The sequence below is a fragment of the Xyrauchen texanus genome, chromosome 34 (assembly GCF_025860055.1).
Source record: "Xyrauchen texanus isolate HMW12.3.18 chromosome 34, RBS_HiC_50CHRs, whole genome shotgun sequence".
NCBI lineage: Eukaryota > Metazoa > Chordata > Actinopteri > Cypriniformes > Catostomidae > Xyrauchen > Xyrauchen texanus.
The window spans coordinates 5,178,107-5,191,919 of record NC_068309.1 but is presented as its reverse complement, the minus strand read 5'-3'; the positions used below and the strand labels follow the sequence as shown (position 1 = coordinate 5,191,919).

General features: G+C 40.8%; 1 protein-coding gene across 1 annotated transcript in view; it reads right to left on the bottom strand.

Annotated features, from left to right (window-relative positions):
- LOC127627346 (lipoxygenase homology domain-containing protein 1-like) overlaps positions 1-7,086 on the bottom strand; it is a 62,040-nt gene extending 54,954 nt beyond the window's left edge. The window contains exons 1-2 of the mRNA XM_052103694.1: positions 6,288-7,086; positions 868-982 (exon numbers count right to left, since the gene is read on the bottom strand). Of these exons, the coding sequence (XP_051959654.1) occupies positions 868-982; positions 6,288-6,984 (812 nt within the window). The 5' untranslated portion in view covers positions 6,985-7,086. The remainder of the gene's footprint in view (positions 1-867; positions 983-6,287) is intronic.
- Positions 7,087-13,813: the final 6,727 nt, after the last annotated feature.

The following is a 13,813-nucleotide window of genomic DNA, read 5'->3' as shown; positions in this document are numbered from 1 at the left end:
CATTTCTCCTTCACAATGACTCATTATGAGGTAATAATTCATGTATTCTACATACATAATATATTAGAAATTAGCATAACCGTATAATGTACTTAAAGTAATTAAATTCATTGATAGTCAGTAACTGTAATCTGATAACAAGAATTTAAAATGTAATGCATTGCACTACTTTTGGACTGGTAATCTGGCATACCAGGCATTTTCCCGGTGGGCCGACGCACTTTGGGGCTGATCAAGTGCGAACTGGCCATCGGGAGAACACCCCAACCCCCCCAAAATACCAGGCCGATTTCTCTTCCCAGTCCAGCCCTGACTACAAGTAATTAGATACAGTAACTAATTACTTTGTAATTGGATTACAGCCAACACTGAAAATATTGTTGAAACTAGAAAAGTACATAAAAACATAAGAGTCCAGAAATACACTATTACATGTGGCTCTTCAGTTGGTGCAAAATAGTTTTTGGATTTCAGTTTTCATAGTTCGTTCACTGTTTTTCTGGATCTGTAAAGATCTGGAATGCATCATTAGGGTTGCATGTACCAAAGGAATTAGTATTTGGATTTTCACATTTTTCATATTACCCCCACCCTACAAAATAATGATTATTCTGTAAATATTCATCCATCATTTTTTATATTTTGGCATTGATCATCATTTAAGTATTTCTTTCACCAGTAAACAAAAATGTCAATAAGAAAATTTTGAGCCAGTTGAGTTGACATGAAACGACTCTACAGGGAATAGGGACAGTTTTCAGACACAGCTTGTTCCATTTGTATGTTCTGCTGGGTCGGACACAGAGTTACATCTCAAGAACCCAGTAACAAAAACTAGTGAAAACAGCTAAATGACCCACAACTTACTTGCTGGCCAGATGAACTTTAGGAGTCACTCCATACTCTCCATACATGGTGACGAACACATTAGCATCAGTCCCCGCCCCTTTAACATCACCTGTGATGGTCACCACCTCGTACACTGGGCGACAGGAGAAAATTTCAATTACCTTTGACAAAATCTCCAGAGAATAAGCAAGTCATTTTCATTTGCATAACATTAGAGGGGTTATTGTCTCCAATGCAGCTGTGAGTGCTCGAGTATGTCCCGTGTAACCCAACAGCCTCCTATTCTAAGCTTTGGATAAGCTGAATTGCTGTAAGCAATATCTCTGTAACTTATCCATGTTAACTGAGTGCGAGCACAACATGGCCCTGATGCACACCGTGTAACCTCTACCTCTCTCTGAACCAAAGAAGACCCCGGGACAACCAAATGCATGTCTTAACTTGAGGTGCCTGATCGTATTTAGGAGTAATGTTCAAGCAGCATTCAAATGAAACATGTGGAACTTCTTTTTCCCAATCAAAAGTCGAGCTCCAGAGGCTCCTTGGTGACTGGGAGTTTCTTTGGGCACGTTCTTTGTTTTATAAGAGTGAGGTAAAAAATAAACCATTTCGATATTTGTTGTGTGCAAATAATTTCTATAATTATTTTTTTCTTTAAACATTACAACAGTCCCACAGTTGTGGCGTAATTTCCCCCACACTAAATTTAGCCCCTAGTTTACCAAGTGGACAAAAGTGTCATTGATGAGCATGCTTGACATGAAAACTCAAGTTAAATATAATTTGAGTGCAGAATATTTTATTGGCCGTTATTCCCAATCAAGCTTTAATTTTGCCAAATTATGCAAAAAGTGTGAATTTTTTTTATTTGTGTATTTAGGATACATAAAATATTAGCTATGAAATTAGCCTCAGCAAGACAAAATAGTAAGTCATTTTATTCCAAACAACTTTTAAAATTAACACATAATTCCCAATTTGAGATGTGCTGGAAATGACATTGTGGTGGGAATTTTCATGACTTTCAAGGAAAGAAAAAGACAATAATAACAAATCTCTTCAGGCGCATGTAAATACACTGTTGCACACCAACAAAATAAAACATATTGAGAGAAAACAAGACTTTCTAGAAATCCACAGTACTAAAAGTACCAGAAGTTAAAGAGTCACCCAGCTCTAACCCTGACACAAACCCAACCTAACCTTAACCCCAACCCAACCCCTAAACCTAACCCCCAACCTTTAACCGCTAACCCTTACCCTAAACCTTACCTTAAACCCAACCCTTAAACTTAACCCCCAACCCTTAACCGCTATAACTTACCCTAAACCTAACCCCCATCCATTAACCGCTAACCCTTACCCTAAACCTTACCTTAAACCCAACCTAATCATAACCTAACCCTAACCCTAACCCCAACCCAAACCCAAACTAATCATAACCATACCCATATCCCTAACCCCAACCCAAACCCAAACTAATCATAACCATAACCATAACCCTAACCCTAACCCCAATCAAAACCCAAACTAATCATAACCATAACCCTAACCCTACCCAATCAAAACCCAAACTAATCATAACCATAACCCTAACCCTACCCGAACCCTAACCCAAACCATAACCTAACCCTAACCCCAACCAAAACCCAACCTAACCATAACCCTAACCCAAACCATAACCTAAACCTAACCCCAACCCAAACCCAACTTAACCATAACCCCAACCCAAACCCAACATAACCATAACCCTAACCCCAACCCAATCTAACCATAACCCTAACCCTAACCCAAACCATAACCCTAACCCAACCCAACCCAACCATAACCATAACCATAACCCTAACCCTAACCCAAACCATAACCCTAACCCAACCCAACCCAACCCAACCATAACCCTAACCCTAACCCTAACCCTAACCCAAACCATAACCCTAACCCAACCCAACCATAACCTAACCCAAACCATAACCACAACCCAAACCCAACCTAACCATAACCCTAACCCCAACCCAACCTAACCATAACCATAACCCCAACCACAACCCAAACCCAACCTAACCATAACCTAACCCTAACCCAAACCATAACCTAAACCTAACCCCAAACCCAACTTAACCATAACCTAAATCTAACCCCAACCCAAACCCAACTTAACCATAACCTAAACCTAACCCCAAACCCAACTTAACCATACCCATATCCCTAACCCCAACCCAACCTAACCATAACCATAACCATAACCCCAACCCCAACCCCAACCTAACCATAACCCTAACCCCAACCCCAACCCAACCCAACCCAACCTAACCATAACCCTAACCCAAACACAAACCCAAACCCGACATAACCATAACCCTAACCCTAACCCTAACCCCAACCTAACCCAACCCAACCCAACCTAACCATAACCCTATCCCAAACACAAACCCAAACCCGACCTAACCATAACCTAACCCTGACCCTAACGCCAACCCAACCTACCCATAACCTAACCCTAACCCTAACCCTAACCCTAACCCAACCCAAACCCAAACCCAACCTAACCATAACCCAAACACAAACCCAAACCCGACCTAACCATAACCTAACCCTAACGCCAACCCAACCTACCCATAACCATAACCATAACCCTAACCCAAACCCAACCCAAACATAACCCTAACCCTAACCCCAACCCAACCCAACCTAACCATAACCCTAACCCAAACACAAACCCAAACCCGACCTAACCATAACCTAACCTAACCCAACCCTAACCCTAACGCCAACCCAACCTACCCATAACCTAACCCTAACCCTAACCAAACCCAAACCCAAACCCAAACCCAACCTAACCATAACCATAACCATAACCCAAACACAAACCGAAACCCGACCTAACCATAACCTAAGCCTAACCCTAACGCAAACCCAACCTACCCATAACCATAACCATAACCCTAACCCCAACCTAAACCCAACCTAACCATAACCATAACCCTAACCCTAACCCTAACCCAACCCAACCTAACCATAACCCTAACCCAAACACAAACCCAAACCCGACCTAACCATAACCTAACCCTAACGCCAACCCAACCTACCCATAACCTAACCCTAACCCTAACAAAACCCTCCCCACTAACCTTCTCATAACTTTTCTATCTATTGGGGAAACCAAAAATGATGGTTCTTCATTACTTTTATCTCCTGCTATTAACCCTTGTCTTATCGAGAACCATTTTTCACTGTATAGGGCTCCTAAGTAGACTACATAAATAGTTATTGATGTTACATTATAGAGTCTTCAGATCATTGTATTGGTTCCTGGTTTCTAAAAAGTCACCACATGACATGGGTGATGGTTTTCTAAAGAACTCGAGTATAAACATTTTCTTTGTGGAACTTAAAAAGGTTCTTCTATGACATCAGAATGTAAAATCGTTTTTGGCTCTAATTGGAACCTTTATTTTTAAGAGTATGGTGTGACTTACAGAGTAGATAAGAAGCTAGAGAGAGAAAAAGAGTAACAGGGCGATGATAATATGTAGAAAATGGATAGTCAGAGGTGAGAAAGAGATGGAAGAGAGACAGTAGAAATATTAATACGGCAAGTGCTGTTATACTAATCATTAATCAGTTCTGCAGGTGTTCTAACTTCCTGTTCAGCCTTAGATTCAAAAGGAAGCCAGTATTGGATTATTTGTGCTACGCCTGACTTACCCCGAAAGAGTGGCATTCATTGTGCTGAATGAGGTTTTGAAGGTTCCATGAAAAGGCTGATTAGAGTGTAACGTTTCAGGCCATAGAGAGGTGCCCGTCTGATTCAAATAAAGCGTTGGCATGGTGCCCACCACCGTTCCCTCGTGACACCCTGCTGCCAGGACACTGTAATAATCAGCCATTCCAGACAAACCTCTAGTGTGCCAATCAAAGATGTCCAGCGCTGTCTGCCAATACGAAATCTGGAAGTTTCTCTGAACAGACTGAGTTTGAGTTGGATGAGGATCTTATTTACATACAAGGCTCTTTTAGAGCTCTTCAGTGGTCATGTAGAGCAGTGTGGTTCTAAGCTGGTTTTGCTTCAGGACCAAGATTTTACATTGGACATCAAATGGATGAAGCTGTCCATGGCATCTACCTAATGTGGTGAACTTTTACCAAGGGAAATGAATTTGCAGCTAAATATAATTGTGTTTTGTTGGATCATTTTATTATTTGCATTGAGCAGTGTTTTTGCCGGCAGAACAGGTATCCGACCCTTTTTTGAGTTGCAATTTTCCACCCACCCATTGAGAACCACTCAAGTACTTTTTAATCTTTAAAGAGCCACATAGCCTAACCTACTCAAGAGCCCCGTACTCTGGAACAAATAAGCCATTTAATGGAATAGTTCACCTAAAAATGAAAATTCTCTAATGACTATTTCTTCTGCAGAAAACAAACGATTTTTAGAAGAATATTTCATCTCTGTAGGTCCATATAATGCTCAAAAAGCACATAAATGCAGCATAAAAGTCATCCATACGTCTCCAGTGGTTAAATCCATGTCTTCAGAAGTGATAGGATAGGTGTGAGAGAGAAACAAAACAACATTTAAGTCCTTTTTTTCACTCTTCTTTCCTGAGAGTTCCTCTTTTGTTTTTGTGATTTGCATTCTTCGTGCATATCACCACATTCTGGGCATGGAGTAGGATATATAGTAAAAAAAAAAAATTTGATCTGTTTCTCAGCCACACCTATCATATCGCTTATGACGACGTGGATTTAACCACTGAAGTCGTATAGATTACTTTTATGCTGCCTGTATGTGCTTTTTGAGCTTCAAAGTTTTGGACCCTCTTGACTAAGGCTGAGATATTCTTCTAAAAATGTTCATTTGTGTTCTGCAGAAGAAAGAAAGTCATACACTTCTGGGATGGCATGAGGGTGAGTAAACGATGAGAGAGTTTACATTTTTGGGTGAACTGTCCCTTTAAGAACCTTTGGTCTTTTCAAAATTCCTCACTACAATATTTTTTCGTCTTTCAACCTCCCATGTGAGGTTGAACTGAGAGGAGGGATACCTGACAGTGACTGAAAGCAGAGAAAGAGACAGACAGACGTGGCGAGAGAGAAAGACAGCTGATCCCCAGAAAAGATAGACACGAATGGTGTTGCTCTTTACTTAAGTGCCAGTGGCGAGTCTCCAAATGCAATTTGCCGATGGAAATGTGTGAATAAATGCATTCAAGGCTGTTGAACTGGTTTGTTTTTCACCCACGTATCCCAACAAAAAGAGGTTCAAAGATTGTATAATGTAACAAGATATTTTAGACACATTTTGAAGTTCATTAGATTGCCACACTGGTGGAACACTTTGGAGAACTTTTAGGCACCCTTAAAAAGCAGAAGGATGCCTAGAGGTTCTCCCCAAAATTGTGCCTCCGGTATCTTTTTATTTTGACAGCGTTCACCTTTCTTTTTGTTGAACTCATCTTCCTGATCATCTGATTCTTCCGTATGATAGTTCAGCAGTTCCTCCTGGTACAACTCAGCATAGTCTACCTGTTTGACCTTTGACTTCTTTCCCTTTTTGGGTTTCTTCTCCTCGTCGCTCTCTGACCCTTTCTTTTTCTTCTTATCCTTTTTCTTCTTCTTTTTATCCTCCTCTTCCTCGGCCTCCTCCGGCACGGCCTCCTCATCCTCAGCCGACTTCTTCTTCTTCTTCTTATCATCTTTGCTCTTCTTCTCCTTTGACCCCATGTCTTCTTCTCCTTCTTTGTTTTCTGATGGCTTACTCTTCTTTTTCTTCTCTTTCTTTACCTCTTTTTTGTCCCGTTCCTCGTTTGAGGATTTCTCTTTGGTCCGTTTTTCTTTTTTGATGGGCTCATTGTTGTTTTGTTCATCCGTCCTGTTGTCATTCTCTGTCACCTGACCATCTTCAGTCTCTTGACCTTCTTTTTCCTTTGTATTTTTCTCTTTTACCGATCCACTCTTCTTTCTTTTCTCCTCTGTGTGAGTCTCGGTGTTCCCCGTGTTCTCCTCTGAGCTCTTGTGTCTCGTCTTCTTGTCTGCATTCCTCTTACTCTTTCCTTTCACTTTTGGCTCCTTCTCCTCTCCTTCGTCATCCCTTTCTTCGGTTTCTGCTGTTTTTTTCTCTTTTGTGGGCATCTTTTATTCATCTGAGTGTGGCAGGGTGAGGCTGAGTGTTTCCTCGCCGTCTGCGGTGTAAGGTGTCGCCGTCTGTTCTGGGCCAGCCGATGGGCCCCTGCATGCAGCTGGAGCAGGGCCTGAGCTTGGAGCCGGAGGCTCTCTCACGCAGGACCTGTGGTGCGGCTTGGAGCTCATGAATAATTACTGGCTGCAGAGAGGTCACATGATCTGTGAGAGAAAGCAAATGAAAATGGAGAGGATAGAGAGATCAAGGAGGGCTGGGCCTCATGGCGTTCATTATTCATGGTCATGAGATCGCTTTACTAAAGCACGGCATGGTATATATGCACACATATAGTTATATATATATGTGATATATATATAAATGTATTTAAACACACTATAAATGTATTTAAACACACTATGACAAAAAAATGTCAAACTTATTTCTATATAAATAAATGCAGAATAATTAGACAAAAAAGCAGAGAAATAGACAAAGACAGAGAGAGAGAGAGAGAGAGAGAGAGAGAGAGAGAGACTCTTACAAAGAGATAGACAGAACCAGAAAGAAGATACACCCAAAGAGAGGGAGTCTTGCTGAACAGATAATTAAAGACGCTTCACTAACACCTGTAAATTATTAACAGTGATTTCATTAACACAGATAAATAAGTTAGTGCCACTGGATTAACTTGGTCAAACTATTTAACATGCTTTACCTAAATTACGCAATAAAGAAGATCGGGCTCCTAATTTAGGCAAAGTGGTGTCTGGCTCAAAACACAAGTGGAAAAAGTTGTTCTAAAACACTTAGAGAAAAAAAGCCCTAATATATATATTAAGTGAGTTTAAAATAACGTATTAAAATAAACATATAATTAAAAAAAATGCTATGACAGGACAAATATTTTCAATGAAATGTCACACAAATCTCAAATGTTTGTAAACACTGTGAGTGTGTGTGTGGGGGGGGTGACCCGTGCCATGGTCGGTCAATACATGCTACGTTTGAGAACACTATTTTGCTACATGAAGTGTTAAAAAGGCGTACTGTACCTTTAAGCTCATAAGAAATTCTCTTGAGGATAGCAGCTCCTGCCATTAGCTTTATTAAGAACACTTGATACTACTATCATCTGATGAACACAGGATTATAGGCCTACACGCAAACATTCACAACAGCTCACTTACACATTATATCTCTCATACACACTATCTCATCTCTCTTTACCTCAGATACACACAACTTACCAATGTGCACTAAATACATATGATATAAGGTTTAAGTGTGTGTGTTTGTTTCAGGATCCTTGTATGAAATGCCCTCATCACACTGTACAAAGATCACGTTGCTTCAACTTAAAAAAGTGTTTGTGCTGCCTTAAAATGTTAAGTTGTGTCAACTTAAGCAGAAAAGTTGTTTAAACTGAATTAAAATAAAAAGTTGATTTAAATCAATATTAGGCTACTTGTTAAATGAGCTTAATGTCTTTTTAAGTAAACTTTAAGTAAAGACTTCACACACAAATCACAATAATAGTGACAATAATCAAACGCATAACTAAAAGCAGCAAACAGTTCAAAAAATAAAATATAAGTAAGGTAATAACACTTCAATATCAACCCTCTACGGACACGTTGGAGAAAGAATCGCCGTTGGCAAGAACATTTTAGTTTTAACTCGCCAGAGTTTTGACGACATGTAAGCGTAATGCAACTAAAAAAGATATTAAGCAAATCGAGAAGGGGGCATTTTCTCATTCTGTATATCTTGTATTCATATACGTACATGACTTCACGTGTTATAGTACGTGAGAGTGCATATTTTATTTTCCTATTTAGATTTTTGTCATTTTAATCACATTTTAGCTCAGCTGATGATACAAGCTGTTGTTATTATTTTAAATTTAATACACATTTTTAATACAAAATATATTCACAAGGTTGGAACCTCATTATGAAATTACATTTAAGTGCTACTATATAAAAATATTTAATCGCGAGTAATCAATTGTTTTTGCACGCAATCGCGATTAATCACATTTTTTGTAGATAATCGCAATTAATCGCAATATCTTTACAAACATGAGTGGACAAATATACTTCATCCAGATGTATTTTTCAGTCATCCACACAAAACCCACCAACAGAAAATGAACACAGCACAACTAAATTCAAATTATGTGCAAAATATGGTAATTGTAAGTGTATTATGTATCAAAACACATTATATGGGTGAGTGTGATGTCACTGAAGTGTCATAGATGTAAATGTTTGCCTTAGAACTCTCCAGTCAATGAAAACAATGATGTCACAGTGATGAACTTCGTGACCAAATTGTTTTAAATTCAGGACAGTAATATTGCTTATATCACACAAATGAAAGATTGCCATATATTGAGTTCGTTAAATCACACAATGTATCATAGTGCCAGAAGAGCTTGTTTTGACACAACAAAAAGTTAATATTGCCAGTTAGTGCCAGGCTATATGTTTCATCATCATAGACGTCACACATCACTCTTCCCACAGTTCAGAACAACTGGAATGGACAGCAGCAATTAACTTATCTGATCCCCAATGACATCTAAACCTGAATGCACAAGGCAAATGTAACGTAGACACGGCTGCGCCCTAATGTTAGAACCACAAAACAGACATAACACAAGAAGGACATGATTGCAAGATCAATAAAAAAGATTTTTTATAAATATATTAACTATACCTTTACTTGAATCCATGCATCGCTCCATGCAAATTAAAACCTCCGTCACTTTGTTGTAAAAGTCGCCCGCTTGTTTCAATAGCCTCTCTTTCTCGATTTTCAATTGAATGTAATTGAAATTAACAAATCCATGTAGGTCGTAGGTGCTTACACTGCAGATATCCATTTAAGTGCTTAATAATGCATAAGTTACGTGAACTTGAACATGTTGACACAAAACTATTATCTAGGCTATCAGATATCATGACTGAAGGAAGGAGCTTCTAATTGGCTAGCTCATTTTGGTAAGCATGCTGACCTTGTTGAAAGAAAGGGTGGTAAACAATGCTTTGAGGTATATAACCTTTTTTATATGGACGGCACGTCCCTGGTACCGCCGCTCCCTATATGCATATTCCGCAGTCTGCGTATGGCACCAACTGCCTAGGGGGGCACTAGAAACTACATGTTATTCAAGGACACGGTAGAAGTTGCGGAACACAGACGATCGTCTCATGCTCGCACCGGGCATCGCAAGTTTTGCCTCCCGCTCGAATCTCGCCTTGCAGTGTAAAGCTGGTGTTCAAATGGCAGAAGTCTTGCCACTACAATGATGTTACAATGCTAAGAGCTCTATCAGTGCTTTGTGGGCATGTTCTACTACTGTGCTACACTGATAAAAAGCTTGCCGCAGGTATCAGCATAATTCCTCCCACCATCTGTTTTAGTGACAGCAATAAACGTAACATTAGTGCTATTTGCGCAAACTGACTCGCATCTCAAGAACTACGGTTTATATTCAAAGGGTCATATTACGCTTTAACGGCATTAAAACAAATTGTGCCGTTAAACTAATTTTAACGCGTTAATTTTCGCATTAACTTCAACCGCACTAATTTAAACATTTATTACAGTTACTACATTTTGTTTTATGTTTGTTTGTATGCATAATTTGTGCAGTTTATAAATATTCACATTGAGTTTATATTGATATTTGTAACAAGTGCTAAAATGGTACTGTCTCTTTAAGAGTACCGACAGGTTCGGGAGCAAGAATTTGTGGTTGAATGAGCACATCACAAATTAAGGAGAGAGATGTTGCATGGTTGTTTTTAAGTCATCTGTGTTGTGTGTTATTAGAACTAATGTTACTTTTTACTTTTGGATCAACAACTGTAAAGAACAGAAAGAATATTAAAAGAGACATTATTAAATGAAAATGGAGTGTGTGGATCTCGTCTTTTGACTCATTACATGGAACAAGGAGTCAAAAGAAAGATTTCTAGCATAATGTGTATTGACTTGCATGTACAAATGTTTAAATTCAAATCTTCAAGCTATCGGGTTTTGCATCACTTTTTACCTTCTAACAAACATCCAACAGGTGCGTTACAGAGACACCTAGCGGCACGGATGCAGCATCATTTAAAATCAATCATTTTCAGTTTCAGATGGCATTGTAGAAATTCACTATATGGGTATTATTGTCTATATTAATTATATTGAGCTTATATTAAAGCTGCTATATGCAATACTATTGGATAACAATGCACGGATATCAGTCTAGAAGTCTTTCTTTCTCATGAACGATTGACAGGAGCGATGAGGGGAGCTGTGTGATGTGTTGAAGGACGATTGCTTTGTTCAAATGAACAAACGGATCAGATTTACTCATGACTGATGGACTACAAAAGTCAAGAAATAATGACTTCGCTGCCGTCCTTGTATTTTGTCTCAGTGCTGTTAAGGCTGCTCTGGAATGTGTGGTTTGGTGGTCGACAAAATTAACACATGTATCACTTTTGAACTGAATCAATTCTGAGCTTTGGAATCGACTCTCGAATAACGCCTTAGACTTTAAGAATCGAGTCCCAGGACTACTTTCCGGATGAGTGTCTGGCAAGTAGGAGTTTAGAGCCCAAATTCAGCACATTTATTAAGTATATGAAAATCAAAAGCCATAAAAAAAGTCAAAACGAAACTGAGCTAACAAAAACAAGCAAGAACACACCAAACTTCAAAGACATCAAATAATGCAAGACAAATGACAGGGAAAACATAAGGGCTATATATGCACAAGAACTAACAAGAGTAACAAGACACAGCTGGAATGAATCAAAGGGAACACAGAGACACAACAAAAATTAAACTCTAAATGAAAAGTCTTTAACCTCCTAGTGGCCTCTAGTTGTCACTAGAGAAAATGTCTCAAATATTATGTATTATTATCCCATCTAAGGAGCGGCTCCTGAAGCTCCTTAACACATAAAAAAGTAAAATAAAATATGTAATGGGAAGATCAGAAGGCAGAGGCCCAGGGGATGGAGCCTCAGGCTCAGTGGATGGAGGCCCAGGAGGTTGAGCCAAAGGAGTCTCAGGGAATGGAGTCCCAGGGGACGGAGCCACAAGAGGCGGAGGTTCAGGGGGCAGAGCCACAGGAGGCAGAGGGTCAGAGGACAGAGGCGAAGGAGGCGGAGGCTCCAGGGTCAGAGCCGCAGGAGGCGGAGCCACAAGAGGCTCAGAAGATGGAGCTAGATATCAAGGGCTCAGATGTCAAGTCAACATGGGACTCAAAGGGTTCAGAGATGCTGGGGTCTCAGAGAGCAAGGCATTAGAGGACTCAGAGAGCAAGGCCACTGGACAGGGGTTAGCAGACTGGGCGGCAGGTGTGACTATCTAGAGGAAGTAAAATTCGTAACAAGGTTTCCATAAGTGAACCTGTGGAAGGATCATTAACGAAGGCTCTGGTGGCGAGAGGCCCAGAGCGGCTCAAAAAAGGCTGAGGCCGAGGTGGGGGTGTTGCCCCCGTCTGTGGCAAACCGTGGTTCATCCTCTATTAAGCAAGGTTACCCATACCCTCGGCGCGCGCGGCGGTCAGCGTGGAGCAATGCCAGCGCATCTATGGCCGCACCACGTCATCTCCTCTTTGTGCCCGGCCGCCAGAGCGCGCTACCCCTGGCGGATACCCACCTGGTCAGCCTCCTCGGAGGTACAGGAAGTGGCCGGCTGCTGGACACTGAACAGGCTGTTACCTTGTGTCTGACAGGTGATGGCCACTGGACTGAGCAACAGACTTGCCAACGGCCTCTGTGGCCGGAAGTGCTGGCAGCGACTGGGGAATGGTCTCCATGGTCGTGAGCACAGGCAGCGACAGGGAAATACCTTCCGTGGAAGTGGGCACAGGCAGTGACTGGGGAACAGGGGCCCTTATCCTCCTCTTCCGGATGACCAGGAGCACTGCTGTGGGTACAGCCTCTGTGGCCAAGGATGCTGGCACTGGGATGGACGAGGCTTCAGGCGCTGGCTCTGGGACGGACGAGGTTTCATGCGCTAGCTCGTTGACCGCAGAAGGCATAGGCACTGGCTCATTGACTGTGGCAGCCATGATGGGGGACACAGACGTGGTGGCCACAGAGGGAGGGATGATATCCTTATCCTCCACTCCTATAGTAAATGGCAAAACACTGAGCAACAGGGCTTAGTCCATGTATTGTGCCAACGTCCAAGGAAGTTCACCACAGGGCAGCATGGAGTACACAGGCTCATTTATTCCTGCATGAAAAAAGTCCTTAAGTGCCACATCACTAAAATGTACACAGAAGTCAAAATCCTCAAGTGGACGATTCCACTGGCCAAGACGTATAAGCACTACTACTTGGTTCATTATGGGTCTTACATTCTGTAATGCTGAGGGTCTGGCGAGTAGGAGTTTAGAGCCCAAATGCAGCACATTTTTTAAGTAAATGAAAATCAAAAGTCATAAAAGGTCAAAACACAGCTGGAATGTATCAAAGGGAACGCAACAAAAACCAAACTTCAAACTAAAAGTCATAAAATTCCTAGCGACCTCTAGTGGCCGCTTGGGAAAATGTCCCAAATATTACAGCTACAGAAAAGATTTAGAAAGAAATGGGTTTGAACACCCTTTACATACTAGGCATACAATTTAAATATATAACCAAGGTTATGCGCGTTGTGTGCATACCTAAATAGCTAAATATATAAATACACTTTTGATTACCGTATTCAGAGTTACGGTTGAAACCATAGACATACAATATGGACTGCAATAAGTTGGCATGTTGGCCATATTGGAAAGGTCAGGAGCTGTTTGTCAACACATGAAAGTATACGGACTGA